The following is a 17331-nucleotide window of genomic DNA, read 5'->3' as shown; positions in this document are numbered from 1 at the left end:
TCGTTTTAAGTTTTAATGCTGCTCCTTACTTCCTGCTGAAAAAAACATTTTCATATTTATTTTTTCATTGTTTTTTTTTAAATAATGCTATTAAATCCTGCGCTCCCTTCATAGAAATTTTCTTTCCCCGTGAAAAAATCCTCGATGGAAAGTTCCCCCAGCATATCCCCCTCTTCTCAACCCCTCCCCCCAGCCAAAAAATCCTCCTGAAAACGCATGTACACTTTCCAATAACCATTACTATATGTAAGCACTGGTCAAAGTTTTTCAACTACGCTGAATAAAATAGCTATCTTAGAATTTTGATCCGTTGACTTTTGGAAAATAATTAGCGTGGGAGGGGGCCTAGGTGTCCTCCAATTTTTTTGGTCACTTAAAAAGGGTGCTAGAACTTTTCATTTCCGTTAGAATGAGCCCTCTTTCAACATTCTAGGACAACTGGGTCGATACGATCACCACTGGAAAAAAAAACAAAAAACAAACAAACAAAAAAATAAACACGCATCCGTGATCTGCCTTCTGGCAAAAAATACAAAATTCTACATTTTTGTAGATAGGAGCTTGAAACTTCTACAGTAGGGTTCTCTGATACGCTGAATCTGATGGTGTAATTCTCGTTAAGATTCTATGACTTTTAGGGGGTGTTTCCCCTTATTCTCTAAAGTAACTCACATTTTTTCAGGCTCTTAACTTTTGATGGGTGAGACTAAACTTGATGAAACTTATATAATTAAAATCAGCATTAAAATGCGATTCCTTTGATTAGCTATTGGTATCATTCCATTTTTTAGAGTTTTGGTTACTATTGAGCCGGGTCGCTCCTTACTACAATTTGTTACCACAAACTGTTTGAAACGCCACGGAAGCTCTGCATGGTTATTAAAGTTGCTAGGGGCCTCCAAGAAAAAGCCTAAAATGATACTTTTTTTAAGGTGAATAAATGCAAAATATGCTAAAAGCCTGTTCATGTTTAACATTTTTTCTAAGAAGATAATAATGCTAGGAAAAGGAATTAATTTAATATGTTTTTTTTAAGTTTTCGGTAAATATTGTTTTTCTTACATTATTACCTTCTTGAAAACATAGCCTCCAATAATGTCAAGTAACAGAAATTAGTATAAAGAAACGGTAAAAAAAGAGGTCTTTAAGGCAAAACAAAAATACGGAAAAACAAAACGATTACTTTGAAAGGAAAACTGCCTCTCTTCTTCAGTACGAACCAAAAAAAAAATAACATTTAAGGGAAATGCCAAAAAGGGGCAGAGAAAAAATAAAACAAACACGGAGGGTGGGAAAAAACCAACGAGCGAGTACCAATGGAAAACAAAAATTAAAAGGTGGCTAAAATTCAGTAAATTGAAGAAATCGAATGGTCGTAAGGTTTTTAGCTTTAATTCTTCTAATTTTGGCTTTTATCGAATTTTATTCGTTTTTTAATTTCGTTTTTTTATTGGTTTTATATTTCATTAGTTTAAAAGTGGTATTTTCATTTCATGTCGAAGATCTCGATTCAACATAATAGTTAGTATTGTGTTTAGTATTGTGTTTTATGCTAGTTAGTTAACATTGTGTTAGTTGGTAAGTTATTATTGTGTTATTATGTGTGTTCCCTTTTTATTATTATTAGTTTAAAAAACTATTTTCACAAAATGTGTTTTTCAAAGAAAAGGAAAGTGCTTCATTTAGCCAAAAATGAGCAGAAATAAAGCCAAATAATCTCCCAAGCGTAAAACTACCACAAACCGTTATCAATAAATAAATGAAACTAAAAAGACAGAACTTAAATAAATAATTGAGTCAAACTGAAACTGAACAGAAATTAATAACAGTAGGTCGGATAAGCCCCATGTCTTCTCAAGACCAGAATATGATTTGCGCTTTACTAAAAAAACAAACAAAACAAAATAAACAACAAATAACCGTGGATTATCAGTTTAATCAACACATACTGATGGTTATTCCTTAGAATTTGATAATTTTCATTTAAAAAAAAGAGAACATTTAAAAAAAAAATTTTCGGTAATGAGTAAATTATGATCTGATCTTGAGAAGGCATGTGGGTTATCATCCCTACTCATATTAATTTCTGCTAGTTTTAAGTTCGACTCGGCTACTTATTGTAATTTCTGTTCGTTTTGAGTTTATTTCTGCTTGATTTTGTCTAAATAGAGCTCTTTACTTTTATTTGAAAAACTTGCTTTGTGAAAACATTTATATTAATTTCTGTTTGTTTTTTATAGCATAGTCTTTTTCATTTAAAAAATAATATTTAGACCTTTTCATTTTATTTTTCTTTAAGAATCCATAGTTTGGGTTGCTATTTTTATGTTGGAGAAACTTTTCTACAATTTTTAATCTTGACAAAAACATTATTTTTTGAATTTATAACTCCTGACCTGAAAAATAAAACTTAATGTCATCCCCAAGAGATTCTACATAAACTGTGTGACAACATGATACGGTTACGTTTTATTTATTTTAATTGTAAGAGCAGAAAAAGTAATAGTAGTAGTTGCGACTTATTAAGGGATATTAAGGGGGATATTATTAAGGGGATATTAAGGGGATATTATTAAGGGGATATTAAGTTACGACTTAATATCCCCAGTCTATTTTGAGTACTGCTGCTGCTACTAACAAATCACTGTAGCACCAAACTACGTCAAGCCAACACAGATTCGCACCCCCCCCCCCTTATTCATGTACGGTCAGATTTCTGTTTAGTCAGAAGGTGCAAAGCCAAAAATATTTTTTTGGCAATCTGTCATCCTTCATCTGCAAAAAATGACCTTGCCATTTTAACCTTTCTTTCGTCATGGCCCAATAACGTGGGATAGAACTACATTTTTCTTAGAGCTGACTGTTTTAAATACGGTCAATTACATGGGTACCCAAAACAATCCATAGACAATTTCTCTGAAAAAAAAAACTATATTAGCTGATCCCTTGTTAAAATAGCTCCTTCCATTTACTGGAGGTTAGAAGACTACCATACCTCTTTGAGATCCCAGTTATTATAAAGAGAACCAAGCTATTTCCTTTATTTGTCTATTCTATTCTTCTATTCTAATTCTATTTTAAATTTTTTCGTCTGTTCTATTCTTCTATTCTATTCTTCTTCTTTTATTGAAGGGCTGAATATTCTTCTAATGAGGGAAAAGTACACGGACATGAATCCTTGTGGGTTGCAGAGTTTAAAGGGGGGTATGGCAAAATCACTAAAAAGAGGTGAATCGTATGAACTTTGTGAAATCGCAAAAAAATGGAGACGTGACTTCTCAAAGACCCAGTTATTTCTCCAGTACACAGACTTAATGCACTCGATATTCACCTTTTCTCGAAAATAATTAAGGCTTACAACCTACTAAATAATGATATTCCCGCAATTATTTTGCTACTTTTCTTAACTAAGCAATTTTTCTAAAGATTCCATCAAAATTTTCAAAAGATCCATTGTCATAAAAATCGGCTCTCTGCTGTCTCCAATACTTTAATCCCCATTCTCTCCTTCTACTTTCTATAAGGTGATGACCAAACGGTAATCTTTTAACATCTTGTTTCTTTTCCAGTATTCCTTAAGGCGTTTTTCCCCTTCATTGGTATAAAGTGAAGGAAAAAAAAACAAGAAGAATTTGTTTTATATTCTCACTAAATTTGGGTTTCTACACCCCTTATCTTATGTGTTTAAAACCAGCAAATGTGGTTTGTCCATATTTCTTATATAAAAACCACCGTCTTGAATCGAACCAGTCCTAATTGTAACACAAGAATTGCTCTTATGGTCTTGAATGAAGTGTATGGTGAATGCAAACTAAAAATCTCAGTAGCTCTATTTAGTAGCTTTTAATCTCAGTAGCTCTATTGGAATACAATCCATGTTGGTTGTTAATAATCTCTAGGCTATAATAAGGATTCATCCCATAGCGACCATTAGCCAAATAATAGAATACGTTGGGATAAATACTTAAATAGCAAGAGAAGAATGATAATAAATATGACAGCATACAAATTTGTGTGCAATTAGAGTTTCTCTCTAGTTTCTAATGCATAAGAAAAATTTGCAGTCCTTACAAAGCAGCTGGTGTGTGGACAATATCGGTGAGTACGGTGTATGGTGTGTATGATGTGTATGGTGTATGGTGTGTGGCCTTTAGGATCCCCAAAAACCAAGTAAGTTATTTGTTACACGAAGTATACAATATTGTCATAGGACGGCATGGGTTTCATACGAAGCAAAATATAGCTGAAATCCATTTCCATTACTGGAATAATTTTAATTAATGAAATTCCATTACTGGAATAAACACTGTTAACAAGTTTGCACTAAGAAGATGAAGATATAAATAAAGCTCTTGAAGAACAACGATAATGTCTAGCCCTTTTCCAAACTCACTCTAAAACGCACCAATTGACGCTCAGCAAAAGTAAAGCTAAACCTAGTTTGGTTGTACCATTAATGGGAAACAAGAGCTGCTTGCTGCACTAAAGCATCACAAAAACTAAAGCTGCACCGTTAATTCAAACAAACACAGCAGCATCAACATTAGAACACTGCTACTAGAAGGAGCACTATAGACATAGTTTGCACCAAGAAAGATGAAGAATAAAGCTTTTGAAGAATAGCGATGATCTAGGGGAAATTTTCCAAACTATCTCTAAAACACACCTACCCAGAAAACCAAGATCTAAACCCAATTTGCCTGCACTATCAATTGGACCGGAACTGCAATAAACCATCACCAAAATTTATGCAGTGCCATCAATTCAAAAACTAGCTCTGAAGAATTAACATTAAACAATCTCATAATGACACTGACGAGGAGCTAATGAACATTAAATCTAACTTAATCAAGAATTTTATGCAATAAATTCTCTCGAAGACAAAATTTCCAGGGTAGGAGATAGTTAGAAGAATTCATTACTTTATAGCCAAACTTTCCATGGGGTGAAACCTAGCCCCACTATTGAATTGGTTGATAATGATAATGAAGCAATAATGCAACACTTCATTCAGCAACATTCTCTGAAAGCTTCACCTCTGCCTTTTTGGACACCTTTTTGCCTTTTGATGAAAAGGAAAAATAAGTAATACATAAAGACCACTTTGTTCTTTACTTAGGCGTTGTGGTTGCAGTGCCTATGATGAAAGTATCATGAACTATCAAATTCACCTCACAATTTGACGCTAGAATGATTTGTTTTGATCATGCAAGTTCTAGCTGAAGTGCCCGATAAAACTCGAATATGCAAAATCGATTTTTTTCACAAATTTGCCATTTGGAGATTTGTCGAATTTTATCTTGATTTATTAATCCTTATCTAAATTCATTGTTTTTAATCTTAGCTTTTTGATGTAATTACTTAGGTCGTTACTGAATCAATTTCTTTCCAACTATTACGAAATATTATTTCAGTAATTTAACACTAATTTTTTTCCTTTTTTTTCTTGCTTTTAGCGTCATCCCAATAATTCCTTTTGCTCAATTATATGTTTATAGTTTTATAAGTATTTGGCAGGTAGAGTCGAATTAAATCCTACTTCTGGGGACATTTTATCCCATAGGTACATAGGATTAAACAAAAACTTTTTGACGTAGTAAGGGTAGTGAATAATTCTGCAGGCTATGCCAACAAAAGTAGGCTATTGTAAATATCCTTGTAATTTCTATGTTTTATATATAGGATAGGATGACCAAGGATATGATTATCTTTTGTTACTTCAACTTAACATTCAGGGCCTCTCCTTATCGATAGACAATTAAAATTTCTTATTGGGCAACCTGACATAATTGGCTTGTTTTTGTAATTTTGGGACTCTGACAGTGAAATGCTATTGGATATTCCTGGGTATACAACGGAACAAACAGGACGATGCAGGAAAGCAAACAATGATTATCTAGCTTGAATATATCTTCTAATTTACTCTACTGTGAAAGAGCTAAAAATTCTCAGGGTGTCTTTGAGTCACTTAATATTGAAATTAGGTTTCATGATGGGCTAGTCATCTTAGTTTCTGCTCATTGTAAATTTGACTCAGTTATTTACAGTATTTTTTGTTCGTTTTAGGTTTTATTTATTTATTGATAGTGATTTGCGATGTTTTAACGCTTGGGAGATTATTTGACATTATGTCTGCTCATTTTTTGGCTTAGTTGAGCTCTTTACCTTTCTTTGAAAAACTTGTTTTGTGGAATTTCTTTAAATTAATGTCTGCTCGTTTTTTATTGACATAGTCTTTTTCATGGAAAAAATAACATTTTATATCTTTTTGTTTATTTTTCTGTAAGAATTCATAGTTTGGCTTGCTATTCGTAATAGTTTTGTTTTTGTAGTAGTTTGCTAATTTGTAGCAGTTTTACGATTTGAAAATTATTTGAGTTTATTTTGGCTCATGTTTGGTTTAATGTAGTTCTTTACCTTTCTTTAAAAGACTGAATTTATGGAAGAAACTTTTTTAAGCTAATTACACTAAAGGTTGACTTTTCCATCTCAATATTTAAATAACGGTTGTTTTGACGCAATGGCAGTGTGATAAAAAGTTTAAAATTTTGTATCAAAATAATATTTCAAGAATTAAGCTTTCGATAAAACTTTACTTCTTTTTAACAAAAGCAATTTTTGAACGTTTTCTTTGGCGTAAACAACCTTTGAACTGATTAAATAAAATAAAAGGTTTATTCGACTGAAAGTAAGGAGCAATATTAAAGCTTAAGACGAACAGAAATTATTGTTTATATGATGGAGGTTGCCCTCTCCTCATCCCCTGTCTTTTTACGCTAAAATTTTTTAGTATTTTTAAAAAAAAGCTTCTTATTGTTCTAATTAAACGACCATTGTGTTTCAGGAGTCGTTCTTAAGGAATGAGGACGAAAATTCAAAATTAAGTGTTAACAGCGAGGAGTTGAGGAGGAAAGAACTCCCTTCATATACGTAATAATTTCTGTTCGTTTCAAGTTTTAATATTGCTCCTTACTTTCAGTTGAAAAAGTTTGTTTTTATTTAATTTCTGATTGTTTTCAAATAATCCCAGGAATTCTTGCCCCATCTCCACTGAGAAATACCCTTCCCATAGAAATATCCTCTAGATAATTATATCCTGGTGAAAATTTATCCAGGAAAAATACCCTTAAAAACTCTATGCGTAAAACTGAGACTGAAAAGAGAACGCAATTTTGTAAAAGAGAAGAATTTTACCAAGGAATTCTTACAAATTCTTCAATTCGCCCTGACAAGTTCACCCCCTGAAAAATTCCCTCCCCATGGAAAATTCCCCCATGAAAAAAACACCCAGCAGAAAAATTGCCCCCTTTCCCATCCTAAAATGTATACATGTTTTCCAATAACAAATACTATGCGTCAGCAATGGGCAAATTTACAACTTAAAGATCTTTCCCCTGAAACTGTGGGGGTTTTGTTAAATCCAAAGGCATAGTTATTAGGCCTTTCAACTATGATGAAAAAATGGCTATCTCAAAATTTTGACCAGATAATTTTGGGGAAAAGAGGCGGGGGAGATGGCCTAGTTGCCCTCCAATATTTTTGTTCACTTAAAAAAGGAACAGGTAATTTTTATTTCGTTCAAATGATTCCACTCACGATATTATCGAACTACTGTATCGATACAATAACCCCTGGGGAAAAAACGTGCCTCTGTGATCATTCTTTTGTCAAAAAATACCAATTTCTACATTTTTGCATATAGGAGCTTAATACCTCAACTGTAGGGTTTACTCATACGCTGAATCTGATGTTGTGATTTTCATTAGAATTTTATTACTTTTAGGGGGTGTTTCTTCCTTTTTTGGAAAATCAGCCAAATTTCCTTAGGCCCTTAACCATTAACGGGTAACACTTAACTTAATGAGACTTATATATTTTGAATCAGCATATTAAGCTGATTCTTTTAATATATGTATTGGTATCAAGATTGCATTTTTAGAGTTTGGTTATTATTGAGCCAGCTCACTCCTTACTTACAGTTCATTACCACGAACTGTTTGAAGCAAACCAAAAAATATTGATGCAAAAGTGTGTTTGCTAAGTGAAAAATCTGTGAAGTTGTTTATCATTTGTTTATTAATATTGATACATAGCTGTCAGTCTCTTGGCATAGTATGAGGCCTTTTCCCCGACAAGACAATTCTTGAAATATAGTTTGAAGAATTTCATGACTTGGTTTCAAGATACAGATGTATGAGTGGATCAAAAAAAATCATAAAACCAGATAATAAACTGAATTCTCAAAATGTAAGCAATTGAACAACAAAACATATAAACCTGGGAACCTAGACCAACGAACCGACAAAATCCCTAATCTAAGATTATGATCTTGCTTTCAAGTAAGATTGTTAAGCTCTAACTCTAGGTCATGAGCTTGCTATTCCAATTCTTAATGTAACAGGATTTTCAGTTTAGTTCAGTTCAGTTCTTGATTTCGATTGTCAGTTGAATACCGTTGTTTTATACCAGGTACAAAATTATAGAAAACTAACCAAGGGGAAAGTACGTTGAAGGACAGTCAGTTCAAAAGAAAGTTATTCAAATAATTTCGATCCATAGGATGTGACAATTTTGATTTAAAGGGTTTTATTTATTTACCTCTTCTTCCCTGATCTTTGAGCAGAGCGGGCAGATGTGGTTGGCTAAGAGTATAATTCGCTATCGCTGCAGACAGAAAATGTCTGCAGGCATCAGAAAAGATCATTGCATCTACTCTTTTGTATGTTTTTTTAGGGGGTGCTTTTGGGTGTGACTACCGTAATGAGTGGGATGCACAAAAGCGAGGTATGAATCTTGCATTTACGGTAAAGTAAATATCCTGGGTTTCAGGCGGCAACATTTGATGAACAGGATAAATGTAACTGTAAATGTAAATAACAGGATATTGAATTTAGCGAATTAAGGAAACGTTTTAGCAACTTCAAAATTATCTACTAAACTTTTGTTTTATTTTCAAAGTCTGGTGAATTTTTTCAGCTCACTTCATGGTGAGTAAAACTCTAAAAGTAAAAAAGCAGACTTGATAGTTAACTAAGTTTTGTTAAATCTAAAGCGTTTCTAGAAGCCGACCTATAACATAAATTCAAGGTTCAAATTTGACTTGCTAACTGCGAGACGCTTAAAACATCCAGCAATACCTTCTAGAGCCTAAATAGGTATTATTATTTTTTTTGGTTCATTTGAATTTTTACAAATTTCGAGTTTCGAGGAGCTAATCAACCTAATGATTTTCAGCAATCCTTATTAATGAACGATATGAAATTTATCTACGGTTAAATAAATTAAAACCCATGGAAACTAAGAAATGTATCATAAAATAAAACTAAGTTTCTTATAAAAATAAAATTGATAGAAATAAAGAATTGAAATAAATTATTTGAAGTACTCTAATCTTTAAAATCAGTTTGTGATTCATACCGAAGCTATGGTTTTTCAGTAAATTTTTAGAAATAAAATATAAAAATGACCTTTCTTCGATGTTCGATGATGGTAGTATCTATAAAATCCCTTCTCTGATGATTTTTTGACCGTAGGCTAATCTACATTAAATGTATGCAAAAACACACCCCATCACGACACCGATGTGATCTTGGACAAAGTATGAGTTGAAATTGTGACACAATCGAAACTTCTTTAAATGTATGAAGTCACACACTAAGTATTTCCTTAGATTGTTCATAAAGTTGAAAGTTTAAGTTATGTGTGCATAATGGGTATTGAAATAGTTATTACAGATCCCGTCAAGGTAATTGGGTATATGTCCCATAATTCTATGAGGTATTATTTATATCAGGATTTCCTAAGCTTATGGGGATGTTACGACCTTTAGCGGCCTAGAGGGTAGACTTTTCCCATGAAGCCTTGTCAGTATTGTTCACGTACTAATATCTCTCGAAAAACTATATTATCGAATTAGAAGAGCTATGAGCAAAGGCCCCATACTTGCTTGGATTTGAATAAACTTATTTCTTGAGACACTTACTTTAGACAAAGATAGGCAACTAGTCATATGTCATAAATACAAAACCTAATTCAAGAAAAATCGCCTTCTTGAAAGCAGCAATCGTTAATAAAACATTTCTTTGTCTCGTGGTGAACACTTCTGTAATCTCAGAAAAGATCAAGGAAAACAGAAAAATGTAAAAAAACCCTTAATCTGATTGAAAAAACAAAAGTATAGCAGAAGTCTGGATTGGGTGGACGTGACAGTCGACTGCAAAAAAGATTACCTTTAGGCACGGAAAAGTTCTTATAGCACAAAAGAAAATATTGAATTAACAATTAAAACAAAATCTATATGTACACATTTTAGTCCACGTGTCCCCTCTATTCTCAAAACAGACCATACTTTCTAACTGAAAATAGACCTTGTCCCCAGTAAGAGATGTATTCAGGATTCACAAATCTATGGTGAATGACATGTGGGTCAAAAAATTATGGCTGTTCATAGTAACTTTTAATTTATCAAAGGAAAGTTCGTTTGAAACACTGATTAGGTAAGGTTCCTTTACAATAACAAACTTTCCTTACTTTACAAACGTTCGTTTGATACAGTAATTTTACATTAAACTCTACTATTGATAAATAAAAATATTTTAACCCACCATCCCTGGCTCTGAAATACTTAACGCATACGAAGAGTGCAACATTTACAACACCAGAAAAGTGTTGACACTTTTCAGGCAGCAGAAACAAAAGTTAACCCTCACAGAAGAAATCATGGCAGACTTATCACAAGCTGAAAAACTTGATGCGGCAACCGATACATTCGTCATCAACTTGAAGCCAAAACTTGAAGCAAAACTTCATCAACCCAAAACTTGAAGCCGATAAAAAAAAAGTAATTTGCACCAACTTTTATTTCCATTCTCATAAAATAAATTGCGCAAAGTTGTATAAAAGCCAGTGCATATTTTGTCAATTGGAATTTTCTTTGCATATCTTCTTTGAAACTGACGTGATTTCTTATTAGGAGCAAATGGGTATAACAATAACCATACTTGAACTATTAATTACATAAGTAAAGGACTGAGAGGGGGGATTCTTATAAATTAGTATATATATTCTTATTGCTGTCTAATCTGGGATTCATGCCATTTGTGCCTAATATAAAAAAAAAATCCCACTAAGGCCTGGTAGGTGATGTGCCAAAAAAAACAACAACCTCAGTAAAAAAAAACAAAAAAAAACAAAAAAACAATCAGCAGACAGGTCCTGCGTCAATTTTGTTAATAAGGCTGCTTAAAGAAAGTTTTAGGCTATCAAAGCTGGAATGTATTTTCTGTGAAGCGGGGCGAGACGCAGGCTTTTACCACCACAAAATTATGTCGTTATAACTTCGTTGAATGCTTAATAAAAACGGAGATCAACAACTAGAGAAAAAAAATCATTTTTGAGAAATTTTATTTCTACAGTTTTGGATCCGGAGGTGAATCTGGCCTACATGTGATTAGTTTCCTCCTTCAGCAAAAAAGCTGAGTCGACTTTGCTTAAATGGGAGTCAATATGAAAACAGGTTACGCAGATCAGTATGCTTCAACATCCCTTCAATATGACAATCATGGCACTTACGCATCTGTCCTTGGGTAGCCTTGGGTAGGAAAGATACCTTTTATGACAAGATGCAGAATACAATTGATAGGTACCCAAAATGAGACCAGCTGCTGCCTAGAGATGATTTAAACAACGGGATTAGCGCATCCTGAAGACATTACATTTTACATGGAAATCGAGAGCCAGCCATTAGTTTGCTTGGGTGGATAAAATATTAATCTTCCAGAGAGAGAAGTCATCGTTAGTCATTTGTTGAATTTTCAGGGAAGTCGACCCCAGTCAAAGAACGGCTCAGACCATTTCCATCTTGCGGCTACATTAAAGCTGAAGCCATGAATCCACAAGAAAGCCAAACTACTTCCTAGATATTACACTGACAAACTAAAAATTCAAAAAGTCAGGGTTGAGTTTAAGATTTAGTTGAGGACTGCTTTCCAGTTCCGGTACAAGCATAACAAGAAAAACAGAGTCCAGAAGAGGAATTCATTGAGAGGAACCGGTTGGAGATTAAAGATATCACTACTCAAATCCTTTGAAAGAGAGCAAAATATGCTAAAAAATGGTGCCAAAGAAATCATTGTCTAGCATGAGAAGAAAACAGCATCGAACAAGTTGGAATTCAGAGAGCTCTGTAAGAAACCTCATATGCAGGCATAGAGAGAAGAAAATGCTTACAGTTCAAAGCTGGCTACTGAGTTAGCCTGTGGCTAGAAAAGAGACACGTAAATAGCATAGAATTCTTTGAACACTGAACTTTAAAAAGCAAAAGAATACCATGACGAAAAATGTGAAAAGGTAAAATGGGACATCACAAGACGATGAGTAAGAATGAACTGATGAAAAGACCATTACAATGACTTGTTAGAAATGAAACTTCATGTTGCACCCAAAATTTCTTCCGCCGAGTGGAGTGAAAATTTGTAGCCAGCCACTTCATCAGCTCTGGAACGGTATCCTTGCAATTTATCTTGATATTCAATAGGGAAAGTCAGAGCTACCGTGAAGTGGCTCAAACAATATAAACCCTGGGTGAAGATGCCCTATCAGCTGGAATTAACAAGTTAATCCTAACACTCGTTGACCCTAATGAGCCTACTTAGCAAAGATGAGAAGTTTAATATATTTCCCAGGACCAGTGCAACAATGCTATATGCCATGTATTCAAGAAAGATGATGAAGGAATTTGTAAAAATTGCCGGGGAATCTCACTAATGTGTTTAAGTGGGATTATTTTGCAATTGCTATAGTGAGCCGCTTTAGAAAAGTGCGAGAGCAAAGAACATGGAAGAAACAAGCTGGCTCCCACTCTGGAATGGGATGCGTAGGCCATATGTTTATCCACTGTCTTCTTCTTTACCAACGTTTCACGCACAGATTGGTCAGCTTAGTAATCTTTCTTGACTTCATTGGCACACTCTACCCCGAATTACGGCCCCCACTGTGACAAATTTTATAATACTTTTAGAATATCTTTAATAGCGCACAAATATATGGTTAGCTATTGGAATTACTTGAAATCCTAGATGTCGTCTACCAAGGATGTTTGCTATCGCCAATTTCTTTCAACTATATCATTGATTGAATCATGAAAAATGCATCAAAGGAAGTTGATGATGTTTCCATCTCTGTACAAGAAACCATTGTTGACCCGGCACTGTATATTCTGAAAATGACACTCTATTCAAAGCCTTCGTCCAGAACAAAAAACACAGGATATGACGGAAAAATCGGTAACAGCAGCTAGAGAGACAGAACTTGCGATTATTATTCTCAAAACAAATTATTTCTCAACCAAAGGGAATGCTTTTTCTTAATGGATAGCTGAGAGACAGAGTGGAAGAGTTCAAATGTCCCGGTCATTGATGCACGCAAAAGATACAGCATAGCAACATTTAAGGCAGGATTAGCAAAGTTTGCTCCGTCTTTAACTAGCTCCACAATCAACAATAGACTAGAAGAAAAATCAAGCTCGTGACAAAACTCTAATCTAATCAGCATGAGTGCGTTCAATTTTGTTATATGGTTGTGAGACTCACCCCTTATTGGAGGAATAGCTTCAAGTTGACAATTTTGACCGAAATTCCTCTTTGAATGGGGCCATAACAACATAGCCTACGAATGTCACAAAGATTCAGCATTCAATCGCTGACAAAAAAGTGCAGACAAAAATTTTACTTTTCCAGTTTAATCATGAAAAAGGCTAGGCCTCGTAACGTGGAACTTCAAAGAGCCCCTGGCACGCCAGGTACTATTAGAATCCCCCTTTCCCTTCTTTATGGAATAAAAAGCAAGATGGCCCGATTGAATTTTTAAATTTAGTCATCAAGCAGGATGTCGAAGTTCTAGCAGGTTTCCAGAAGCCTAGTCACAATGAGACAATGCGTGGATGAAATTTGTTCAACCTCACACAGGAAATAGAAACTAATGTAAGCATTTAATCCAGCCAATTTTTAATACTGAGTTGAGATGAAGACCCTGTGCCTTGTCGTCAAATCTGCACGTATTAGACTAACAATGTTTTGATCAAGTTCTAAATCCTTCCCTCTTTCTTGGATTGACGTAGAAAGACAAAAGTTGTAGAAAGGGATAGAGGGAAAAGAGAGTGCATAATGAAAAGAACAGAGAGATAGAGAAAGGGAGAGAGAAAAGGAGAGAGGGAGAAGAAGATACATAGAGAAAAGAACAGAGAGATAGAGAGAGAAAGGAAAAGAGAGAAAGGGAGAAAGTGAGGAGATGATTCATAGAGAAAAGAACAGAGATAGAGAGATAAAGGGAGAGAGGGAGAAGAAGATCCATAGAGAAGAGAACAGAGAGATAGAGAGAGAAAGGGAAAGAGAGAAAGGGGGAGAGGGAGAAGAAGATGCATAGAGAAAAAAGATGGAGAGAGAAAAAAGTAGTTTCTGATTTTGGTTCAACACTTATTTCCTATTAAAAATGACTTAAAATTGAAAAAGCACAACACGCTGTTCCTAAATGTTCATAAAATCTGGATGTTCGCTCAATCTAGAATGGTCAACGTTTTTACTTGAAATGTTTTCAAATGCTAAATCGTTTGCTACAGTAAAAAAAAAATGCATGACTTAGACTTGACTGAGAGCTTGAATGATTGGCTCCTTCAGTCGTGCACAAGAGCAGGGGGGGGGAAACTAATTTCCTAGAATATAAAGTTATAAATAATCTTCCCTGTACTTTTCTAAATACATTATGCATAATTTGCTTGTACTTTTTCAAGTGTTTTTAAAGATCAAAGCCTTTCTTGATCACCAAGTTTCATGCTGTCAAAAGCTCTGTCTAGTTATAGAAGCGTTACATCTTCTTTGGGGTGAACTAAAGGGAGGAAAACTTCGAATTTTAATAGAAAAACACACATCAAAAGCGAAGCATCTAGAATTCAAGCTAAAAGGGGGGATATTAGTTGAGAAATATTTACAGTGCCAGCTTTACTTCTGGCCTAAGGCTAATATCCAGTCATTTTGGCCCACATATACTTGTTTGTTATAATATTTTGTTTTATTTAATGGTAATTTTCAAAAAGTACTTCATTTTCTTCTTTTACGTACCAAATACGTGATATTTATAGACTATACAATTTGAAATCTCAGCTGTCTCCTGAAATGTTTTCCCAGCACCTGATTGTCAAAACATTGAATTCAGTATTGACTAAATACAGCTTTACCATGAACAGCTTTTTATTTTAATGAGTCCTTGAACCACTTTTTAGCTTATAATGCTTTGATTACTTATTTCTCACATTAATTTACTCTAAAGCTTGAAAGCATAGGTTGTTGATCGGCATATCTTTTAAACTGTATTTTAAAAGAAGAGCTACGTTTTTTCCTTGTATGTTCGTTTTGTTTTCACCTTCTTTCACTACGTTAAAATAAATGTATAATGACGTTACAGTTTTACAAATAACGTTACTACGTTACATTGTTAACTACGTTATAATAAAACTGATGAGTAAAATAAGAAAACAACAAAACGACAGATCATCACTGACACGACAAAATTTAAGCCACCCCCCCCCCTTATTAAATTGGCACTTTTAAATAGCAATTAATTAATGATTTCTTCCTTCTGACATTTTAAATTTTCCATTATTTTGCCAGTTTTAAGTGTAGGCCTATCATTCTTTTTCAGACTTTTTTATTTCTGCCCTCTTTTCGGTTATTAACCTAAATATTTGAATTTGGCCCTTTAGGGCTTACAGTAGTGAGTTTTGAAAACAAATTTCTTATCTATCTAATATTTTCTGTCTTAACGATTGATGTGGCTATTTTTTTTTAATTTCTGTTCATTTTGTGTTTAATTTATTCATTGATAATAATGGATGTTCATTTGAAGATTTAACTATTATGACTTTATATCTGTTTGCCTCAAGTTTTAATAAAGACCCACCCCCGATTGTTTATTCAAGTCATAAAAGCGTAACAAAAATACATATAAAAATTTTTAATGCGTCCTTAATGTTTTTTTTGTGTGTATCCCCTCTCCCAAAAAAACGGGATACGGCAGGAAGCCTTTCAAAATCAGTCGCTATTTCAATACCAGTCTTTATAGATGTCGTTGAGTTGCATGCACTAAAAAGTATCGGTGTCTATCCTTCAGCTATTCCGAGCAGGCGTGGCTGCTGAGCTCATTAAGATATAGCCTGTAAAAACAGTTTTGGGCTCCTGCATCCAGTTTTGTAGAACCCCGTTTTTCATGCAAAAGTATGTCTAATTATAAATAAATTGCCCCTTAAAAACTAAAAAAAAATAATTAAAGCGTAAAATTTTCTGTTTGAATAAGCTACCTCTCAAATAACATACCATAAGAAAGGGACCTAGCCGGAGTGGATCCCTGCGAATGCAATGATCTTTGAGTATGATGAACAGCATCTGATAATCCTATCTCAAGGATGTTTCTATCCAGCAAAGCGTCTAAATCTGCACCGGCCTCTAAAGCCAAAAGATCAGTAACTCGAAAACCAGTTTGAGTTTCTGCATCTAATCTCGAACGTCGCTTTTTACCCAAAGGCATTTTACCGAAATACAAATATCCCGTAAGTCCAAAATATTTAATTATTCACTCTGGCATATCACGCAATTGCATCACTTAATCTATATCAATTGATGTAACACAATGTGAATTAAAAATAAGGGAGACCGTCCAGGGAGCAACTATCTTTGGACTTTCCAAAGAGATCGTTGAGTCTTTAAGGGCATGCGTCAAGAAACCGGGAAACTCAAGAACTAAATGCAAATATTCAGGTTTCCTATTGAATTGCTGAGAAAGCGGGGAAGACAAACTGATTATTTATATATGTTGGTAAACTTATATCGATGCTGCTATTCGACCGCGTGGTTTGAAATGAAAACTGTTTAGCTCACATAGCATAAATCTATAATATATTTGGGATTTGTACATATTTTAAATTTGAAACAATATCTTAATGTTTCTCATTAAGGCTTCTTTACAACTTCCGGTTACACTTTGTGATTTGCTTAACTCAAGCCCCCATGACAATTTTGCATTTCTACTTCAGAGCTGAAGTTATGTGACTTAGTATGGGACCTCGTCTTGTGATCAGTCGGTCACAGAAATGCTCACCGATCGAAGATCAGTTTAAAAACAAGTTGTTGTTTTTTTTAACTGAAAGTACGGAACGATATTAAAACAAACAGAAATCATTCCATATATGAAAGGGATTGTCCCCTCGTCAACGCCCCACTCTGTACGCTAAAGTTTGACTCTTTCTCACAACTCTACTTTCTAAAACAATAAGAAACTCTAACG

The 17331-nt window shown here is 34.1% G+C and overlaps 1 protein-coding gene across 1 annotated transcript in view; it reads right to left on the bottom strand.

Annotated features, from left to right (window-relative positions):
• The window catches only part of LOC136028534 (solute carrier family 12 member 6-like), a 236358-nt gene extending 219642 nt beyond the window's left edge, over positions 1-16716 (bottom strand). The window contains 1 exon segment of the mRNA XM_065706380.1: positions 16365-16716. Coding sequence (XP_065562452.1) covers positions 16365-16575 — 211 coding nt within the window. The 5' untranslated portion in view covers positions 16576-16716.
• Positions 16717-17331: the final 615 nt, after the last annotated feature.

This window comes from Artemia franciscana, chromosome 6 (genome assembly GCF_032884065.1).
Source record: "Artemia franciscana chromosome 6, ASM3288406v1, whole genome shotgun sequence".
Lineage (NCBI taxonomy): Eukaryota > Metazoa > Arthropoda > Branchiopoda > Anostraca > Artemiidae > Artemia > Artemia franciscana.
The sequence above is the reverse complement of the archived record's forward strand: the minus strand, read 5'-3'. Positions and strand labels throughout refer to the sequence as shown.